Source organism: Oncorhynchus clarkii, chromosome 17, assembly GCF_045791955.1.
Source record: "Oncorhynchus clarkii lewisi isolate Uvic-CL-2024 chromosome 17, UVic_Ocla_1.0, whole genome shotgun sequence".
NCBI lineage: Eukaryota > Metazoa > Chordata > Actinopteri > Salmoniformes > Salmonidae > Oncorhynchus > Oncorhynchus clarkii.
In genome coordinates, this window is record NC_092163.1 from 14,482,662 (window position 1) to 14,506,123 (window position 23,462).

Below are 23,462 nucleotides of genomic sequence, written 5' to 3' on the forward strand. Positions count from 1 at the left end.
CACATACTGTATACAGTAGTACAGCTTTTGTACAGCTTCACTTTGGCCAAGACACTGTCATTGTGTCCAAGACACTGTCAGACTGGTGAAAACACTATCAGACTGGCCAATACAATTTCAGACTTGCCAAGACACTGTCATATTGGCCAAGGCAATGTCTGACTGGCCAAGAGACTGTCAGACTTGCCAAGACACTGTCAAACTGGCCAATAGACTGTCATACACTCTGTGCTAAGAGGTGATGAACTTTACCTTGTGGAGACATGACTTACAGCTTTTGATGTATCAGTCACAGAAATATGCTCATGTTCACTCATAAAAAATCACCTCCAGATATGACATATTTTTATCTAAATGATATCAGTCATATGGACAATGATAAAATAAAGCCCATTTATTCCTTCCCTTAATGACAAAGGCATAAGATTTAAGATGGCGCTGGAGAGGATGGCTGACGTTCAACATACTCCTAACCAACTGTGCTATTTTGTTATTTTTATTGCATTGTTTGTAACTTATTTTTTTACTTATTTTGTACACAATGACCGAAAATAACTTCTGGACATCAGAACAACGATTACTCACCTCGTACTGGAAGAAGACATTTCCTTTTATAAGTCTGGTGAGAAGGATATACTGCTTTCCCAGGAACAGGCCCAAATCTCTGTCATTTGCGTGAATAAAAGACGGAGAAAAAAGGGGTGGAGGTAGGGCTGCTTCTGAGAATTCGTAGGCGAGCGAGTAAACTCGCATTGCCATCTGTTCTATTGGCCAACGTGCAATCATTGGAAAATAAAATCGATGACCTACGATCAAGATTATCCTACCAACGGTAACATCTTGTGTTTCACCAAGTCGTGGCTGAACGACAACAAGAATAATGTAGAGCTGGGGGAATTTTCCATGCACCGGCAGAACAGAGAAGCTACATCTGGTAAGATGCAGGGTGGGGGTGTGTGTCTATTTGTCAATAACAGCTGCTGGTGCTTTATGTCTAATATTAAAGAAGTCTCGAGGTATTGCTCGCCTGAGGTAGAGTACCTTATGATAAGCTGTAGACCACATTTTCTACCAAAAGAGTTCTCATCTACAGTGGGGCAAAAAAGTATTTAGTCAGCCACCAATTGTGAAAGTTCTCTCACTTAAAAAGATGAGAGAGGCCTGTAATTTTCATCATAGGTACACTTCAACTATGACAGACAAAATGAGACAAAAAATCCAGAAAATCACATTGTAGGATTTTTTATGAATTTATTTGCAAATTATGGTGGAAAATAAGTATTTGGTCACCTACAAACAAGCAAGATTTCTGGCTCTCACAGACCTGTAACTTCTTCTTTAAGAGGCTTCTCAGTCCTCCACTCGTTACATGTATTAATGGCACTTGTTTGAACTTGTTATCAGTATAAAAGACACCTTTTTTGTCTCATTTTGTCTGTCATAGTTGAAGTGTACCTATGATGAAAATTACAGGCCTCTCTCATCTTCTTAAGTGGTAGAACTTGCACAATTGGTGGCTGACTAAATACTTTTTTGCCCCACTGTATATTATTCGTAGCCATCTATTTACCACCACAGACCGATGCTGGCACTAAGACCGCACTCAAAAAACTGTATACGGCCATAAGCAAGCAAGAAAATGCTCATCCAGAAGCGGCGCTCCTAGTGGATGGGGACTTTAATGCAGGCAAAAAAACTCTCAACCACCTTTACTCCACATACAGAGATGCATACAAAGCTCTCCCCCGCCATCCATTTGGCAAATCTGATTCCTGCTTACAAGCAAAAACTAAAGCAGGAAGTACCAGTGACTCAATACGGAAGTGGTCAGATGACGCGGACGCTACGCTACAGGACTGTTTTGCTAGCACAGACTGGAATATGTTCTGGGATTCATCCAATGGCATTGAGGAGTATACCACCTCAGTCATTGGCTTCATCAATAAGTGCATCGATGACGTCATCCCCACAGCGACTGTGCGTACATATCCCAACCAGAAGCCATGGAATACAGTTAACATCCGCATCGAGCTAGAGATAGGCTAGGCTAGAGATACCACTTTCAAGGAGCTGGACACTAATCCAGACGATTATAAGAAATCCTGCTATGCCCTCAGACGAACCATCAAACAAGCAAAGCGTCAATACAGGATTAAGATTTAATCCTATTACACCGGTTCTGACGCTCGTCAGATGCGGCAGGGCTTGAAAACTATTACGGACTACAAAGGGAAACCCAGACACAAGCTGCCCAGTGACGCAAGCCTAACAGACGAGCTAAATGCCTATTATGCTCACTTCGAGGCAAGCAACACTGAAGCATGCACAAGAGCAGCAGCTGTTCTGGCTGAATGTGTGATGATGCTCTCAGTAGCCGATGTGAGCAAGACCTTTAAACAAGTCAACATGTACTCAAAGTATGCGCTGACCAACTGGAAAGTGTCTACACTGTCACTGACAATTTCAACCTCTCCCTGACCGTGTCTGTAATACCTACATTTTTCAAGCAGACCACCATAGTCCCTGTGCCTAAGGAAGTGAAGGTAACCTGCCTAAATTATTACCGCCCCGTAGCACTCATGTCAGAAGCCATGAAGTGCTTTGAAAAGCTGGTCTTAGCACACATCAACAGCATCTTCCTGGATACCCTAAACCCACTCCAATTCGCATACCGCCCCAACAGATCCACAGATGGCGCAATCTCAATCGCACTCCACACGGACCTTTTCCACCTGGACAAAAGGAACACCTATGTGAGAATGCTGTTCATGTGACTACAGCTCAGCATTCAACACCATAGTATTCACGGAGATCATCACTAAACTAAGGACTAAACACCTCCCTCTGCAACTGGATCCTGGACTTCTTGACCGGCCACCCCCAAGTGCTAAGGGCAGGCAACAACACGTCTGCCACACTGATCCTCAACACTGGGGCCCCTCAGGGGTGTGTACTTAGTCCCATCCTGTACTCCCTGTTCACCCACGACTGCATGCCAAACACAGCTCCAACACCATCATTAAGTTTGCTGATGACACACCGACAACGAAGAGACAGCCTATAGAGAGGAGGTCAGCGACCTGACAGTGTGGTGCCAGGACAACAACCTCTCGCTCAGTGTGAGCATTACAAAGGAGCTGATCGTGGACTGTAAGAAGGGCGGGATGAGCAGTCCCCCATTAACACCGACGGGGCTGTAGTGGAGCGGGTCGAGAGTTTCAAGTTCCTAGGTGTCCACATCACCAACGAACTATCATGGTCCAAACACACCAAGACAGATGTGAAGAGGGCATGACAATACATTTTACAGCTCAGGAGACTTGGCATGGGTCTCCAGATCTACAGCTCTACAGTTCTACAGCTGCACCATCGAGAGCATCCTGACCGGTTGCATCACCAACTTATGTCAGAGGAAAGCCCAAAACATTGTCAGAGACTCCAGTCACAAACTCCATGATAATGTTCTGCCTTTATCAGAGCGGAAATCTGACATTCAACTTCGAGGCCAACAATCATCAAACACCAGATACAACTTATCCATATTTGCTACATGCAAACAAATTGTTATGCACACACACAATAGTAACTAAACTGGCATCATCATGATCATCCTGTTATTTATCACTGGCTTGGTACCAGATCTGATCCTATAGTTAAACCATCAGTAAATAAATAGTGGTCCCAAGTCATGTTCCACCTTATTAGGATCCTGCATGTGGCAGGCAGGCGGAGCCATGTTCCTCCCAATAGCAGTCTGTGGTGGCAGGCTGGCTGAGCCAGGCAGCTGGTAGTTAGGCCGGGCTAGTCTCTTATCACTCTGGACAGTGACATACAATGCCACTGGCTGAGCTCAAGCTGCACTCATTCATCAGGCCAATGACATTTTTATTCTAAAACTCAGAGCTGTCACAAAGTGAGCTTCATAATTTTCCACTCACGTCAATAAATCAAAACACCTGCCGGATCCAGAGTCACTGATGAGGCCTGCGCCAAGAAAAGTAGAACATGTGGTTTACCAGGAAAGGAGAGACGGAAAAAGAGTGTCATGATTATGCCTAAACTAGGTAGGTAAAAAATGCAAGCTTTTGAGAACATGTCAAGCAGACTACCGAAAACATCTGATTATGTACAAAAACAAAAACATCACAGGGCATGAGGGCGTCGCACAGCATGTGTTGTGTCTTCATCTAAAGAAGAATTTATTCTAATGTAGATTAAGGAAAAACACAGAACATTATGTACAAACATTATAGCTGATGCATATGGTGCGTTGCGGCCCCAAAGAGTGGGCATCCAGCAGTCTGAATCACAGTCAAGGCTCAAAGATCTTATACAGGCCTTTTTTCCAGACAACAGCTTTTATATTGTCTGAAGCCAGCCAGTGAGTACGTTTACAGCTATCAAATCATATCAAACTTTATTTGTCACATGCGCCAAATGCAACAAGTGTAGACCTAGCTGTGAAAAGCTTAACCCTTCTTGAACTGCACTGTTGGTTAAGAAAACATTTACCAAATAAACTAAAGTAAAAAATAAGATAAAGTAACCGAGTCAATGTGCGGGGGTACAGGTTAGTCGAGGGAATTTGTACATGTAGGTAGGGGTGAAGTTACTAAAAAAATAAATAGCGAGTAGCAGCAGTGTACAAAACAAATGGAGGGGGATGGGGGGGGGGTCAATGTAAATAGTCCGGTGGCCATTTGATTAATAGTTCAGCAGTCTTATGGCTTGGGTGTAGAAGCTGTTCAGGAGCCTTTTGGTCCTGTGCGATATCAGAGAAAACAGTCTAGGACCTGGGTGACTGGGGCCACTGACTCTGTCTGTAGGACTAAAATAACAATAGAAACAGCCAGCAGGAAGCAACATCAGTAGCATCAATTAGTGTAATGGAAAAAAATGCACCCTGTCATTATGCACCCAGGAAGTGGAAAATATAATTAGACCAATTAAATTAGGCCTTTTGCAGAACTACACCTGATCGTCAACAGGGCAATATATTTATTTTTAGACAAGTATGTTCTTAATTTAAAGTAGCATTCTGGATTTGTATTCTTCCTCTATAGGCGTTGGTTTCCATTTGTTTGATACAAAACTTGATATACTGTATAAGCACTCCACTTAATTTGGTCACCAAGAATCCACCAAAGGTTTTGATGTTCGAGGAAAAGCAAACAATAATGTTGAACCTATTTTGCAGCGAACATATTGTACTTGAAGTGCTTTATATATACCTCGTGCTAATTAAAAATTGGAAAAGGAAACAGGATAGGGACTATATGTAATTTGGGAGCCTATATGTTAACATGAATGGTCTGAGTTATAATGATGATGTCAGTTTAAGGTAATGTCAGCCTATCTAGAGTGTCACACTTTATTGCCCTGGGTACGCTCTTCCCTAGCATTATCCTGCCATGACTCAAGCCCACTGTCACTTTACTTTCTGTCTTGTTTTAAGTAGACTGATATGTTCTCTATCTCTCTTTTCTTTCTCTTTTTATGTTCTTCTTCGCAGTTGTACGCCTCCCTGGACTTTGGGAGAAAATGGCAGCTGGTTCATGAGCATGTGAACAGGTTCTACTGGTGAGTCATTCGCTTGTCTTCTTTCTTCTCATCATCCTTCGCTTCCTCTCGTCCTCTCTGTTGTCCTGATTTTTTCCTTTGTTTACTCAGACTCTCCTCACAAACTGTATTGGAGCATCACTAGCAGTGTGTGGAACATGTTGTTTTCTTCCTGCAATGCAAGAGTCTGTGAAGGATATTGATAATACGTTTCAACAAGATATCTGAATGACTGAGTGTTGCTTGTGGGAAATTCTGTGTACCATTCGGCTCGTTTCCACTGTTGATATGATTGGACTGTGATACATCTACATCCACAGTGTCATCATTTCACATTCTGCCTCTCAAATGTCACATTCTGGTTCATCTTAACAATCCTTACTTTTTCATTAGGGGTTATCCATACATGCTGTACATTCATAAAATAGGAAGATACTGTGTAATAAGTCGCCTCTCATCTAATAACGTCGGCCCTCCTCATTCTGCGGAAGTACACACTCATCACAAATGTAGCTCTGAATTTCTTCTGCCTCATTGCTTTCCTTCCTAGAGATGTAGGGGATGCTGTGTTTGTGTTTTGTATGTGTGTGTGTGTGTGTGTGTGTGTGTGTGTGTGTGTGTGTGTGTGTGTGTGTGTGTGTGTGTGTGCGCGCGCGTGTGTAAATGTTGAGCTGCTGACAGCTTTGCCCACAGCAACTTGCATAAATCATCTAGGTAGCCTAGTGGTTTGAGCTTTGGGCCAGTAACTGAAAGGTTGCGAGATCGAATCCCCGAACAGAACAAGGTAAAAAATCTGTCATTCTGAGCAAGGCAGTTCCTAGGCTGTCATTGTAAATAAGAATTTGTTCTAAACTGACTTGCCTACTTAACAAAAACAATATTTTCTAGTTAGTCCACTATTCCCAATACAATTATATAATACAGTTCGGTGATTCTAACTTTAATTATGGGGCACAGCCTTGCCGGTGTACAGTGCCAGACAATATAAATATCATATGTAGGTTGTTGTGTATTTACACTTTTGTGACAGATACCACTTTTTGGTAAAATAACAAACCCACAGTGTCTGGTTGTTGCTGTGCGGGTTGCTAAGGGTAATGTGACATTTTGTCACACAGCCCTGGGGAGAACGTCCTCACATGGGATTGTATTGCTATTTTATTGCCATCAATGTTGAGACAACGCTTACATGAGACGTCTATATCTGGAGTGGAATACCTCTGCTGAGACTCATCTTCTGTTTATTGTCTTTTTCCCTCCTTGTCTTCCCTCCTCCTCTCCTCTTCATCCCTCCTTCTCTTCCCTCCTCCTCTCCTCTCCTGCTCCTCTCCTCCTCTCCCCCTCTTCCTTCCTCTTCTCCTCCTCTCCACTTCTTTCCTACTCTCCTCTTCTTCCCTCCTTCATTTCCCATCTCCTCTCCTTCACTCCTTAACTTCCCACCTCATCTTCTCCTCTCCTCTTCTTCCCTCCTCCTCCTCTCCTCTTCTTCCTTCCTCTTCACTTCACCCAATCTTCTCCCATCCTGTTCTTCCCTGCTTCTCTTCTCCTCTTCTTCTCTCTGTCTTCCCTCCTCTTCTTCCCTTTACTTTACCCCTCCATCCTCTTCCTCCTTCCTTCTCTCCTCTTTTTTAATCCAGGTCTGTAACGGGTCTAGACAAGGAGTCAGATCTGGTTCACATGGAGGCACACACCCCCAATGGACGTGAGTAGCACTACACACACACACACACACACACACACACACACACACACACACACACACACACACACACACACACACACACACATACACACACACACACACACACACACACACACACACACACACACACCTCTCTTTTTCTTTCTCTCTCTCTGTCACACACTGCAGAGAAATGCTCCCACATTTGCAGTCCAATTATCAGCCCTCAAACGATAGAAGAGAGTGAGTGTCAAGGAATAAATTCCACCCTGGGTTTAGAGCGTTGTGTCCCAGGGGAGAGACAGTGGATTTACCCCACTGATAAATGCAGTGCATGATACTTGATTAATGTGGCCTTTCCCTCTCATCCCTCTCACCCTGGGAGGGTCAGCTCTATAACTCACCACGGCAACGTTTTGTTTTCTGTACACAGAGAACGATCATAGTTGGTCATTTTGAATAGTGACCAATCTACAACTTCACGTATTGCATGTATGAACCACTCACCATTATAGAATGCAAATCACAACATACTGGTCAAATTACAATTCTATACATACACAGTCAGTATATTGTCACAAGTGTAATGCTGTCTCCTCTATTGCATGTCAATCACAAACCATACAAAAGTTCCCTCGAGTTCAATTCATACAGACCATGTAGCCTCGGTTTCCAGGCATCCTCACCTTCCCGAGAGTAGGTGGCCTGATCCTATGGTGGAAATTCTAACCAAAAGGAGAGAGACTCTGTATTCTTCAAAACAACCTTACTATAAGATCTGCAACAATGGAGCACTTGCACTACAACAGTTGTTTCAGTTAAGTCCCAACGAACAGTGTCCGGTCCCAGCTTTTATACAGAGGTACATCCTTTTTTTGTACACGTGGCAGTCAGCAGATAGTGTGTAAAAAGGCAATTAGTTGTTTGTGCAGATTTAGATAGCACGAGGTTGACAGCCCGAGGGCTCAACCGTCTAACTGCATTCACAACAGCCAACACTATAATGTGCTCCTCTCTGCAAGTTTCTGTACAAGTGACTTCCTGTAGATAGTAAACCCACAGGATGCCAAATGCTGTGTTCGCACCCATATGGATCTTACGTTATACGCCCAGTCTTATGACTAAGTCACACAAAGACAAGTTTGTATCAGGTTAGAAAAACACTAGCATGTAAAAAAGAGACTATTCTTAAGCAGTAAAACACAGGATAGAATGACTAATTATGTAATTTTCCACGATAATCCACAGCTGGATGAATCCAGATCTCCAGTAATCTCTATCTCCTCATCTGGCAGGTATACAGTATGTAACATGCCAGGCTCTCACGTGCTCAGAGACCAACAGAAACTACCCCTTCCCTGGGTACATCGACATCAGCTCACTGGTGGTCCAAGATGACTATATGTTTATTCAGGTAATGCTCTGTCTGAGAATAATATATTGTACCATATTGTATGTAGACCATGATGCATTGCATAGGATAAGCATCGTTAGCCTTCAATATTATGGGCATTTGTTATGTGTTACGCACAACTTGGTTTGGCTAAGACTGGGAGGGGGATTCGCATATTTTACAGCACCACATGCAACAACTGGTTGATCCGCAGGTTTGAGAAAATGGTATGATAAATATTCATATTTATGATTAATTGTTATGTTGACACATTGTATTAACGGCAGTATGTTCTTGATTAGGATAGATATTAGAGATTTTTTTTTACTGTTAATTTTGCAATCAGACCCATTGACTTTTTTTCCACATTTTGGTACGTTACAGCATTATCCTAAAATGTATTAAATCATTTTTTCCCTCATCAATCTACACACCATAACCCATAATCACAAAGCAAAAACAGGTTTTAAATTGTATTTGCAAATGTATATATATTTTAAAAAAACATCGGCTCAGGTGCATCCTGTTTTTATTGATCATCATTGAGATGTTTCTACAACTTGATTGGATTCCACCTGTCGTAAATTCAATTGATTGGACATGATTTGGAAAGGCACACACCTGTCTATATAAGGTCCTACAGTTGACAGTGCATGTCAGAGTAAAAAACAATCAGTGAGGTCAGTTATCCGTAGAGCTCTGAGACAGGATTGTGTCGAGGCACATGTCTGGGGAAAAGTACCAAAAAATGTCTGCAGCATTGAAGGTCCCCAAGAACACAGTGGCCTCCATCATCCTTAAATGGAGGAAGATTGGAACCACAAAACTCTTCTTAGAGCTGGCCGCCCGGCCAAACTGAGCAATCGGGGGAGAAAGGCCTTGGTGAGGGAGGTGACCAAGAACCTGATGGTCACTCTGACAAAGCCCCAGTGTTCCTCTGTGGAGATGGGAGAACCTTCCAGAAGGACAACCATCTCTACAGCACTCCACCAACCAGGCCTTTATATTATAGTGGCCAGACGGAAGCCACTCCACAGTAAAAGGCACATGGCAGCCCGCTTTGAGTTTGCCAAAATACACCTAAAGGACTCTCAGAACATGAGAAACAAGAAAATCTGGCCTGATGAAACCAAGATTGAACTTTTTGACCTGAATGCCAAGCGTCACGTCTCGAGGAAACCTGGCACGTCCCTATGGAGAAGCATGGTGGCGGCAGCATCATTCTGTGGGGATGTTTCTCAGCGGCAGGTATTGGGAGACTAGTCAGGATAGAGGGGAAACCTGCTCCAGAGCCTCAGAAGGGGGGCGAAGGTTCACCTCCAATAGGACAAAAACCTTAAGCACACAGCCAAGACAATGAAGGAGTAGGATTAATTATTCTTCCAATCCAATCCAGTCAAGTACAAAAAACTTTTCCATCCAAATTTAACTCCAAAGGCTGTATTTCTATTAGAACATGAGTTAGGGCCAGAAGGTTTTCCAGGTCAGGTCACATGGTCAGGGAAAATTCCTGTTCCTAACTATTTCAATTAGAGCCAAGAGTTTTCCCTTGAGAAAGGGGCTTGACCAGGAAAATTATAGGCTCTAGTATTCTATGTCAGGAGTTCTGGAAGAACTCCCAGCAACTAAACCTGATGCCTTTGAAAAACTCTGGCGTCTTGTTACAGCCTATGCAGGGCCAAGACCTCTTCAAAGTCAAGTCACATTTTCAGGTAAAATACAGGTTGTACACATGATTGGCTTCATTCTGAATAATGGAAATTAAGATTTCTGGTGTCTTGCAGTGCTTGAGGCATCACTACAGACACGGGTTCTATCCCGGGCTGTGTCACTGCCGGCTGTGTCCGAGAGAACCATGAGGCGGATTTCCTTGTTCCATCGCGCTCTAGCAACTCCTGGAGGGGGGCCAGGTGCCTGCACGCTGACTTAAGCCGCCAGTTGTACGGCGTTTCCAGAAACAGTGGGGTGGCTGGCTTCCGGGTTAAGCTGCAGTGTGTCAAGAAGCAGTGTGGCTTTGCAGGGTCATGTTTCGGAGGACACATGGCTCTCGACCTTCGCATCTCCTTCGCATCTCCTAAGTCTGTACGGGAGTTGCAGCGATAGGATGAGACTGGACTACCAAAAAATAAGCTCTGTGGTCTAAGAGATCCCTCAACTATGTTTGACCACACTCATACATTTCCCTAATTAAACCCCCAAATACTCAACCTAAACCTCCGACCGCATCTTCAGTTCAGGGAAACTACGTTTTCTTGCGTTGCGTCACAATTGAATGAATTCTATGAAAGTGGGTAAGGAAAAATCAATCATCCAAATATCTTTTTCAGTTCAAAACCCTCCCTCCCTCCCTCCAATTGAAGTGCACTTAGAAGCACACTAAGAGGCCTAATTAGTTCTGTAATATAATAATGATCCTATTTCACCTCCCACATTTCCAACCCAGAAAGCCAGCAGCTTGTTTTGTGGATGAATTCTTGATTAAAGACAGTACTGTGCAGCCGTCTTCATCGACCTGGCCAAGGCTTTAGACTCTGTCAATCACCGTAGTCTTATCGGCAGACTCAACAGCCTTGGTTACTCTAATGACTGCCTTGCCTGGTTCACTAACTACTTCTCAAATAGAGTTCAGTGTGTCATATCGGATGGCCTGTTGTCCGGACCTCTGGCAGTCTCTATGGGGGTGCCACAGGGTTTAATTCTCGGGCTGACTCTTTTCTCTGTATATATCAACGATGAAGCTCTTGCTGCTGGTGATTCTTTGGTCCACCTCTATGCAGACGACACCATTCTGTATACTTCTGGCCCTTCTTTGGACACTGTGTTAACAAACCTCCAAACGAGCTTCAATGCCAAACAACACTCCTTCCTTGGCCTCCAACTGCTCTTAAATGCTAGTATAACTAAACGCATGCTCTTCAACCGATCGCTTCCCGCACCCTCCCGTCCGACTAGCATCACTACTCTGAACAGTTCTGACTTAGAATATGTGGACAACTACAAAAACATAGGTGTCTGGCTCGACTGTAAACTGTCCATCTAGACTCATATTAAGCATCTCCAATCCAAAATGTAATCTAGAATCGGCTTCCTATTTCTCAACAAAGCGTCCTTCACTCATGCTGTCATATATAACTTCGTAAAACGGACTATCCCTCCGATCCTTGACTTCGGCAAAGTAATTTACAAAATAGCCTCCAACACTCTACTCAGAAAATTGGATGCTGTCTATCACATTGCCATCCGTTTTTTCACCAAAGCCTCATATACTACCCCACCACTGCAAGCTGAATGCTCTTGTTGGCTGGTCCTCACTACATATTCATCGCCAAACACACTGACCCCAGGTCATCTATAAGTCTTTGCTAGGTAAAGCTCTGCCTTATCTCAGCTCACTGGCCTTTGGCCACCTTTCCTTCCAGTTCTCTGCTGCCAATGACTGGAACAAATTGCAAATAACCCTTCCACAAGAAGGTTGAGCTAACGTAGGCTAATGCGATTAGCAGGAGGTTGTAAGTAACAAGACAATTTCCCAGGACATAGACATTTCTAATATTGTCAGAAAGCTTAATTTCTTGTTAATCTAACTGCACGGTTCATTTTACAGTAGCTATTTCAGTGCTCTAATTACAGGTTTCTAGCACTTTCTTCCCTAGTCGTGGTGTTTGTACTGCATAGGCTAACAGCAGCTAAGAGCTCGAGTGTTTGCTTGCCGAGGCGCTGGTATCATTAAGGATGACTTTCCTAAGACAGGCCACTGAGCATTGCTTGGGAGAGTTAAAGATTTCTCTTGACAGAGAATAATGAGGCTATTGATTGTCCCTATGAGATATTTACCCAAGTCTACCTCCATAACCACAAAGGGCATCAACAACAGGAGAGGATGTAAGAGGAGCAGTGTCCGCTGTATGCTAGCCTAGAGATTTTATTGTTATTTTCTCAATAGAAACAACTGTAAATAGGCATTTAAATACCTTATGCTTCAATGTTCCTCTCTGACAATAAAGTATACAGTGGGGCAAAAAAGTATTTAGTCAGCCACCAATTGTGCAAGTTCTCCAACTTAAAAAGATGAGAGAGGCCTGTATTTTCATCATAGGTACACTTCAACCATGACAGACAAAATTAGAAAAAAAAATCCAGAAAATCACATTGTAGGATTTTTAATGAATTTATTTGCAAATTATGGTGGAAAATAAGTGTTTGGTCAATAATAAAAGTTTGTCTCAAAACTTTGTTATATACCCTTTGTTGGCAATGACAGAGGTCAAACGTTTTCTGTAAGTCTTCACAAGGTTTTCACACACTGTTGCTGGTATTTTGGCCCATTCCTGCATGCAGATCTCCTCTAGAGCAGTGATGTTTTGGGGCTGTTGCTGAGCAACACGGACTTTCAACTCCCTCCAAAATATGTTTATGGGATTGAGATTTGGAGACTGGTTAGGCCACTCCAGGACCTTTAAATGCTTCTTACGAAGCCACTCCTTTGTTGCCCGGGCGGTGTGTTTGGGATCATTGTCATGCTGAAAGACCCAGCCACGTTTCATCTTCAATGCCCTTGCTGATGGAAGGAGGTTTTCACTGGCGGCTTAGTGTGTTACTGATGGTAGGCTTTGTTACTTTGGTCCCAGCTCTCTGCAGGTCATTCACTAGGTGTTCACTGTTCTGGGATTTTTGCTCACCGTTCTTGTGATCATTTTGACCCCACGGGGTGAGATCTTGCGTGGAGCCCCAGATCGAGGGAGATTATCAGTGGTCTTGTATGTCTTCCATTTCCTAATAATTGCTCCCACAGTTGATTTCTTCAAACCAAGCTGCTTACCTATTGCAGATTCAGTCTTCCCAGCCTGGTGCAGGTCTACAATTTTGTTTCTGGTGTCCTTTGACAGCTCTTTGGTCTTGGCCATAGTGGAGTTTGGAGTGTGACTGTTTGAGGTTGTGGACAGGTGTCTTTTATACTGATAACAAGTTCAAACAGGTGCCATTAATACAGGTAACGAGTGGAGGACAGAGGAGCCTCTTAAAGAAGAAGTTACAGGTCCGTGAGAGCCAGAAATCTTGCTTGTTTGTAGGTGACCAAATACTTATTTTCCACCATAATTTGCAAAAAAAAAAAAAAAAATCCTACAATGTGATTTTCTGGATTTTTTTTCTCATTTTGTCTGTCATAGTTGAAGTGTACCTATGATGAAAATTACAGGCCTCTCTCATCTTTTTAAGTGGGAGAACTTGCACAATTGGTGGCTGACTAAATACGTTTTTGCCCCACTGTATATCTTTACATCATAAACAATGTCATGCATGTTCACTTGGGTGAGGGTTGCAGCATGAGTAATGATCGATACATTTATGAAGGTTTTAGATTAATCCAAGTAGTTAATCCATGTGATGTGTACTGTAGCATGGACAAATTATACACTTGAACAAAAAGGGAATACTCAGTGTCTTGGCTCAATGTGTTCCAGGTTACTACAGCAGGACAGGCCAGCTACTATGTGTCCTACCAGAGGGATCCATTCCTCAAAATCAAACTGCCAAAATATTCTCTGCCTAAAGTAAGCAACATTCACTTTTACAGTGATACACACCTGCCTCCGGATACACAGTTCATGCAGTAGATCAATTATTCAGATTGAATACTTTTTTTATTCTTACTTTTCAACTCTGCATTGTTGGGAAAGGGCTCGTAGGTAAGCATTTCTCGGTAAAGTCTACACCTGTGGTATACATAGAATGGGACAAATCCAATTTGATTTGAAGTAACTAACAATTTCCCCCCTTGTTTTCTCCCTTCAACAAAAGGATTTAGCTCTCAAAATATCTGTAGCACTACTACACAACGATGTGTAGTCTCATAGTGTGTATTCTCACTCTTCTATTGCAGCTGTTAAAAGACACTATATGTTGTGTGGAGAACATTGGCAGCTATAGTGTTAAACATTCAATACGCACACCAGACCTGATCATGTGACACCCAACACGTACTCGGCGGCATGTTACAACCCCAACCCATTAGATCAGTTATCTCTTTATAAATCCTCGAACCTCTCCAACCATCCCATCCGCTGTCACCAGGACCTCCACATTGTCAGCACAGACGAGCACCAGGTGTTCGCGGCAGTACAGGAATGGAACCAGAACGACACATACAACCTGTACCTCTCCGACACCCGGGGCATCCTCTTCACCCTGGCCATGGAGAACGTCAAGACCACCCGTGGCCTGGGGGGCAACCAGATGCTGGACCTGTATGAGGTAGGTGTCGTCAGCGTGCTTGTGTGTGTGTGTGTGTGTGGGGGGGGTTGTTATAGCCTTGTTAGTAGGTCTCTATGTCATTAAGATTCGTTGCGGATCGTCCCCCCTCCTTTTTCTCCTTCTTTCTCAGGATGAATTCCCGATTTATCACCCAGACACTGGCAGGTGTGATGGAGGGAGGCAGAGGAGTGAGATATGGGTCTGATCTTCAGAGTCAGCAGTCATTAACAATGTTACTACTACTGCTGTTCCTTCTAACATGTGTGTTGATGGTTTACAAAAACGGAATTAGTATTCAAATGAATGGTCATACCCAGTGGGTAAAACTGGTTAAAGTTACACTAATCCAGTTTTGTATGATGTTGTTTTAACTAGTTTAACCCTTTGGGTATACATGCATGTTCTAGTCACAAACTATTGTAAACTGAAGTTATGCTGTATGTATCACTTTAAAGTTTCTCTTCATTCTTTTTTTTTTGAAGAGGCAGACTTTTGCTCTGAGTTCCTCTGAAAAAGACTGTAGATAAAACTCTGACCAAAGTGCTTTGTAGGAGTCCCAAGTATTGTTGTAACAAACCCTGGAGTGTTGGGCTTCAGAAGGCCAATGGCCTCAAAGACTTGAGTGAGGATTCATTCACTAAGTACTTTGAGCTCAACTGGGAACAGAGAGACTGAGTGAACGTAACAGGCTTTCACTGTTCTCCTTGGATTGTCAAATAATGAATTGCCTTTCGTCAGTATTCTCTCACTTTCTCTTTCTCAGTCTTTCTCTCTCACCAATAAATTATTTTATTCACTTGAATAAAACAAAACAATTTCCCACTTTACACTGATGGGAGTAACTTGAGTGTCAGTTGGATTCAATCTGGACAATCTTCAACCTCAATCAAAAAGTTTTTCTCTAACTCCCAGTCGAGTTAATCAGCCATTTAGTGTTAGGTTTTTTGATTCAATCCATCTCCCAGAGGAATGAACTTCCACATTGAATATTACAGAATATCCTAACTTGCCTAACACAATTAATACTAAGAGTGGTAGGCCTACAAATCAACAACAGCCCAATTATGAACTACCTGATTCCCACCTTACTCAGAGCTATACATATCTGTAGCTTTTGAATGAGTGACTGGTACAGTAGGAGGGAGAGAATAAGAGACAGAGGGCTGGAGGGAGGGAAGGTTAGCTAGATGATTTAGGTAATGTAATGGTCATGATGATGATGCTCCTTTCTGTTAGCCTAGCATTGTGTGAGTGTGTGTATTAGCTCTCTGACAACTCTCTTAACCACTCCCTCCATTTCCCCCCTATTCGGAGCCTCTGATTCCCTGATTCAGCAGTGGATCCATATTTCTAATATATTGCGGAAAGCTTCATTGATGCATATTGAGAGATTGTAAAAGGCTTTCTGCAGGGAGACCGAGTGCATGTAATGGGGGAAGTCTGGTATCTCAGTGGTCGTTTATCATACTAGTCTCTACTGTGCTGAAAGTTGTTGTGTTGTTTGTTTTGTCTTTGTAGATGGATCCACATGCATTCATCAGTCTATATTTAATATTACTGTGGGGGACGATAAATAATTACCGCTGTGATTGACAAGTCTGGTCAGGGGAGGGAGGGGCCCCGTCCTGCCTCACTAGCCGTGTCCATCCCGGGTGGACATTTTTCTATGACGATGTCAAACGTGGCGCCTATTAGTGCCACTTATACTAGTAAGGTGATACAACTGAGGGCCCTCATTGTCGGCTGCAGTATGGGTCTTATTTAAAGCACAGTCGTCAGGTTTACCCCCATCACACTTCCATCCTGGATGGGTTATCGCAGGAAGACAGTTTGACTAAGGAGGCAAGGAGCCATGACACTCTCTCTCTCTCTCGCTCTCTCTCACTTTGTGAGTGGGTGTCTCGTGGATGTGACAGTTTATCAGTTTTAACTTCCAGCGTTGTAATGCAGTCACAACAGTGGTGGGCAGTTGATCGGGACGCAATTAAAGGGAGATAATTCAAGGAAAAGGAGATTGGTTTGTGACCAGTCTGATGTCTGTCAGTATAGCCGTGGCAAGATATTTGGGGTTTGGGGGTGCTGAGAACTTTTTGTCGACTGTGGGGTTGCGGGGATTATTTTTGCCTGCGCTACAGACAGCTATAGCAGCCAGCTAATACAGTACTATTAAAGGCCCAGTGCACTACTTTTGTGAGAATAAAAAACAATATATATAATTATAATTTGCCCGCGCTACAGACAGCTATATCAGTCCGCTAATACAGGACTACTAAAGGCTCAGTGCACTACTTTTGTGGAAAAATCTAATTTTATATATAAATACAGTATATATACACTACCGGTCAAAAGTTTTAGAACATCTACTCATTCAAGGGTTTTTCTTTATTTTTACTATTTTCTACATTATAGAATAATAGTGAAGACATCAAAACTATGAAATAGCACATATGGAATGCAGAGGATCATTTCATTTGAGATACCTGCCTCAGAAATTGCAGCAGTAATAAATGCTTCACAGAGTTCAAGTAACAGACACAGCTCAATATCAACTGTTCAGAGGAGACTGTGTGAATCAGGCCATCATGGTTGAATTGCTGCAAAGAAACCACTACTAAAGGACACCAATAAGAAGAAAAGACTTGCTTGGGCCAAGTAAAATGAGCAATGGACATTAAACTCGTGAAAATTTGTCCTTTGGCCTGGAGTCCAAATTGGTGATTTTTGGTTCCAACCGCCGTGTCTTTGTGAGACGCGGTGTGTGTGAACGGATGATCTATTTCCCACCATACAGCATGGAGGAGGAGGTGTTATGGTGTGGGGGTGCTTCGCTGGTGACACTGTGATTTATTTAGAATTCAAGGCTCACTTAACCAGCTTGGCTACCACAGTATTGCATGCAGCAATACACCATCCTATCTGGTTTGGGCTTAGTGGGACTATCATTTGTTTTTCAACAGGACAGTGACCCAACACACCTCCAGGCTGAGTAAGAGTTATTTTACCAAGAAGGAGTGTGATGGAGTGCTGCATCAAATGACCTGGCTTCCACAATCCCCCAACTTCAACCAAATTGAGATGGTTTGGGATGAGTCGGACTGCAGAGTTAAGGAAAAGCAGCCAACAAGTGCTCAGCATATGTGGGAACTCCTTCAAGACTGTTGGAAAATAATTCCAGGTGAAGCTGGTTGAGAGAATACCAAGATTGTGCAAAGCTGTCATCAAGGCAAATGGTGGCTATTTGAATAATATATTTTATTTGTTTAACACTTTTTTTCTTACTACGTGATTCAATATGTGTTATTTCATAGTTTTGATGTCGTCACTATTATTCTACAATGTAGAAAATAGTAAAAATAAAGAAAAACCCTTGAATGAGTATATGTTCTAAATCTTTTGACGGGTAGTATATATATTTGTATTAGTATATATATATATTTTTTCTGGTTTGTTGCAGCACCCTCAACACCCTACTTCCCGTAGCTATGTCTGTCAGGGGGCATTTTGGGTACTGTTTAATGCTTGAAAAATACATTTAAGAAAATCATGTAATCTGTTTTGGTGGTTGGATTTGGCTAGTTTTAGTGTCTGTTTTCGAATTTGTTCTCTTTTTCTCCCTAGGTAGCAGGTATCAAAGGCATGCTGATCGCAAACAGGAGGCTAGACAACCAGGTGAAGACCTACATCACCTACAACAAGGGTCGTGATTGGCGGTTACTACAGGCCCCGGCGACAGACCTGGCTGGCAACGACATCCACTGTATACTGGTGAGTTATACTGAAGCTAACAGGGAAGGCTCATCGTTGTGGTGATCATACATGATCTAAGACTGCCTGAACTCTTTGATGTGCTTTCCTACACCCAGATTAAGCCTAGTCCAGGAGATAAAAAAAACATACCCAATAGATCTCCAATGACAGTTTATTTTAATCCAGGAATATGTGTTCAGTTCCCTTCAAGTTGTGTTACATCACACACTCAAGGGAGTTTGCTTACTCATCTTAACTGAAAGGGAATTACTTTACATAATCACATTTAAGCTATGATATCAAGATGAACTGTGTACACACTCCTTGTCATTTACAGTTCTTATTATTTTAGGTGCCCTAACTCTCCTTTCATCTCACGTAAAGGATGACTATGTAGAAAAATAACTGTGAGACATTAGCAGTAAGTGTTCGTACTGTTTAAAAGCCAAGGGAGGCAATTGTGGGGGCTGCACGCCGTGCGCTGAGTGGGCTACAGGTTGAATACGATTGTGCATTTATGTGATATTTTAATTACAGATTCTATTTGATTACCCTGTTAAATCCCATTGCCCTTGGTGTCCTTACAGCAATGTTATGCTATGAATTGGCAAAGATGAAAGAGCATATTTTTTCGGGGGGGTTCTGTGAACAGATATAATTGACTTTTGTTGTCGGCTCGCCCCTGAGACTTGTTTCATTACTTTATTTTTTATTTAACCTTTTTTTAACTAGGAAAGTCAGTTAAGAACAAATTCTTATTTACAATGACGGGGGTTGGGTACATTTAAAAAATATATATATAGGACAAAACACACATCACGACAAGAGAGACACCACAACACTACAGAAAGAGAGACCTAAGACAACAATATAGCATGGCAGCAACACATGACAACACAGGATGGTAGCAACACAACATGACAACAACATGGTAGCAACACAACATGGCAGCAGCACTACATGGATGCAGCACAAAACTTGTTACAAACATTATTGGGCATAGACAACAGCATAAAGGGCAGGAAGGTAGAGACATCAATACATCACACAAAGCAGCGACAACTGTCAGTAAGAGTGTCCATGACTGATTCTTTGAATGAAGAGATTGAGATAAAATTGTCCAGTTTGTGTGTTTGTTGCAGCTCGTTCCAGTCGCTTGCTGCAGTGAACTGAAGAGACAAGTGACCCAGGGATATGTGTGCTTTGGGGACCTATAACAGGATGTGACTGGCGGAACGGGTGTTGTATGTGGAGGATGAGGGCTGCAGTAAATATCTCAGATGGGGGGAGTGAGGCCTAAGAGGGTTTTATAAATAAGCATCAACCAGTAGGTCTTGCGACGGGTATACAGAGATGACCAGTTTACAGAGGAGTATAGAGTGCAGTGATGTGTTCTATAAGGAGCATTGGTGGCAAATCTGATGAGAGCACCCTTACCTGCCGATCTATAAATTATGTCTCCGACTATCTAGCAAAGGTAGGATGGTCATATGAATCAGGGTTATTTTGCAGCTGGATTGAAAGAGGAGCAATTATGATAGAGGAAACCAAGTCTAGATTTAACTTTAGCCTGCAGCTTTGATATGTGCCGAGATATTCTCTCAAGTACTTGTATGAGGTGACTACCTCAAACTCTAAACCCTCAGAGGTAGTAATCACACCTGTGGGGAGAGGGGCATCCTTCTAACAAAAACACATGACCTTAGTTTTGGAGGTGTTCAGAACAAGATTAAGGTTAGAGAAAGCTTGTTGGACACTAAGAAAGCTTTGTTGTCGAGTGTTTCACACAAAATCCGGTGAGGGGGCAGGTGAGTATAAGACTGTATCATCTGCATATAAATGGCTGCGATAGCTTCCTACTGCCTGAGCCATGTTGTTATTGTAAATTGAGAAGAGCGTGGGGCCTAGGATCGAGCATTGGGGTGCTCCCTTGGTGACAGGCAGTGGCTGAGACAGCTAACTTTATACACTGCACTCCTGGAGAGAGGTAGTTAGCAAACCAGGCCAAAGACCTTCAGAAACACCATGACTCCTTAGCCGGCCCACAAGAATGGAATAGTCTACCGTATCAAAAGCTTTGTCCAAGTCAATAAAAATAGCAGCACAGCATTGCTTAGAATCAAGGGCAATAGTGACATCATTGAGGAACTTTAAGGTTGCAAGTGACACATCCATAACCTGTGTGGAAACCAGATTGCATACCCGAGAGAATACTATAGACATCAAGAAAGCCAGTCAGTTGATTATTGTCAAGTTTTTCCAACACTTTTGATAAACAGGGCAAAATAGAAATAACTATAAAACAGTTAGGATCAGCTTGATCTCCCCCTTTAAATAAAGGACTCGTCGTGGCTGCCTTCCAAGCAATGGGAACCTCCCCCGAGAGGAGAGACAGGTTAAAAAGGTCAGAGATGGGCTTGGCGATTATATGGTAGAAAGATAAAAATAGAAAGGGTCTAAACCATCTGACTCGGATGTGTTTTTGGGGTTAAGTTTAAAGGAGCTCCTTTAGCACCTTGGACTCAGTGACTGCCTGCAGGGAGAAACTTTGTAGTGGGGCGGGGGAGAAAGAGGGAGGAGTATCGGGGCTAGTCACATTAGTTGGGGTGGGAGATGTGGAAATGTTGGACGGGCAAGGAGGCATGGCTGAGTCAAATCGGAATCCTGACTTAATGAAGTGGTGATTAAAGAGCCATGTGCTTCTTGTCAGTAACAACCACATCATCAACAATAAGGGACAAGGCAGCTGTGAGGAGGAGGGTTTATTCTGCAGGTCCTGAACTGTTTCCGATAACTTCTTGGGTTCAGACCCACAGAGAGAGAACTGCTCCTTAAAATAATTAACTTTGGCCTTCCAGATAGCCTTAGTGCACTTATTTCTCATTTACCTGAACAAGAGCCAGTCAGCCTGAGTATGCGGGTGCCGAGCCTTTCGCCAAATGCAATTCTTGAGGTGGAGTATCTCTGCAAGATCACGGTCGAACCATGGGCTGAACCTGTTTTTAATTCTCATTTTCTTTATGGGGGCGTGTTTGTTAACAATACCACTGAAAATATCAAAAATGAAGGTCCAAGTGTCTTCAACAGAGGCGATCAAGCTGATTCTATTCCAATTTACAGAGGCCAGGTCATGAAGTAAGGCTTGCTCATTGCATTTTTTTAGCAAGTGTATATGCCCTTGATTCTAAGAACATATTGTACAACAATTTCAATCAGGTAACATGAATAGAAAGCCGGCGAGAGGTGGTCAGAAGAGGACGGGAGGCCAAAAGTCTGTGTAACCAATAGAGAGTCAGAGTCCCGAGTGTGGGAACAAACATAGTCTGTCCCACGGTTGGGCAAACAAGAAAGTTCACAGTTAACAAACCATGCAGGAGTCATGAGGCAAATAGAAAAATAGCAAAATGCACAAGAAAAAAATATAACAACTTGGGGCTAGCCATTGTAAGTTCAGAGTCATTTGCCCCAACAGTACGTGTGAGGTGGGGGTACCTGTACCAGACAGGGGAGACAGGCCAGGGCAGACGGTGAACAGATCGCCAGGTAGAATCCAGGCAGCAGTGCAGCAGGCAGTGGGAGTAGGTGTCACACCCACTCGGGAGAAGCCTTCATTTCTGGAGGCAGATTTCTTGTAGAAAATACCAGTGGATGATCTCTGAAGAGCGGGAGGGGGCTTCAAAGGCATCTGGATTTAGGTGCGGTAACCTGTGAGACTCCTGACATTTGTTGGGCTTAAAGGCTTTGACACCTCTCACTTCACACCTCAGTGCTCATTGAAGTTGTTTCTGGTCTGTCTCAGTCCCAGGGCAGATGGTCTCTGCTGTTTGTTTGCCAGGGCACTCTCTGTATAGCTTGGAAAGATGAATCATTGGTAGTAATAATCCTTCCAGGAAATGTTGTCCAAAATTAGGTTGTAGGTTTAGAGTTTTGAATCTAGAGTGAAGGTTATGCTGTGGAGGGTAGCATCCTGTATAGGTCCCTGAGAAATAATCCAAGTTTGTCTAATTCCAAATTGATCTTTTTGTAAAAAAAAAACATGTTGACAAATGTGAGCGCTCACATGCAGCCGTCTCCCTCTCTCTCCCTCTCTCCTTTGACTTAATGATTGTATGTAAAGTCCCTCCCTGTATTAATGACTGATAATGACAATTAAGATGAACTATGGAGAGGCAGTACGTTTTTTTTAGAGTGAGGCTGTGGAAATTGTCTTACTTGTGTTTAGTTTGATTCATGTTTTGTTTTGTTAACCAAATATAGTTTTTTGCATCGTTGACTGCCTATGTTAGCATTGTTATTAGAATTTGGTGTAAATGTAACTCACTGGAATACTTCAGAATTCAAAAGATTCTATTAGGCTCTATCTTCAGGCTTTCTGAGATGAAAGCTTAATAAAGACCGCATGGCAGCTTTTCTTTTCCTTATCTAAAGGACCTTCTCTTGAAATAAAAAGCATATGCTTTGTGCACCTTTAAAGATCAACCCTGTAGTGTTCTATGTAACACTGGGGATTTGATTGACCAGTGTATAATGGCTCCGTCAAATATAATGGACTGTCTGTCATTTCTCAGCCCTTCTGTTCGCTCCATCTCCAACTGCAGACGTCTGAAAACCCCTACCTGTCAGGCAGCATATCAACCAAGGCCTCAGCACCGGGAATCATAGTGGCCACAGGTGAGAGAATACAGAATGAACATTTGATAGATAACATTAGATTAGATGACCTTATTGTCCACTTATGTGAAAATGTATTTGGCTGAATAGAGAGACATCTGTTCAATTTAGGTAATGGTACAAAAGGAGAATAGCTGTCTATCCTTTCCAGGTCAGTTC

The 23,462-nt window shown here is 42.8% G+C and overlaps 1 protein-coding gene across 1 annotated transcript in view; it reads left to right on the forward strand.

The window, feature by feature from the left end:
• LOC139369596 (VPS10 domain-containing receptor SorCS3-like) overlaps positions 1–23,462 on the forward strand; it is a 244,686-nt gene that overhangs the window by 189,973 nt on the left and 31,251 nt on the right. Inside the window, exons 5-11 of the mRNA XM_071108850.1 lie at positions 5,513–5,580; positions 7,197–7,261; positions 8,536–8,654; positions 14,096–14,185; positions 14,706–14,885; positions 18,504–18,650; positions 23,201–23,303. Coding sequence (XP_070964951.1) covers positions 5,513–5,580; positions 7,197–7,261; positions 8,536–8,654; positions 14,096–14,185; positions 14,706–14,885; positions 18,504–18,650; positions 23,201–23,303 — 772 coding nt within the window. The remainder of the gene's footprint in view (positions 1–5,512; positions 5,581–7,196; positions 7,262–8,535; positions 8,655–14,095; positions 14,186–14,705; positions 14,886–18,503; positions 18,651–23,200; positions 23,304–23,462) is intronic.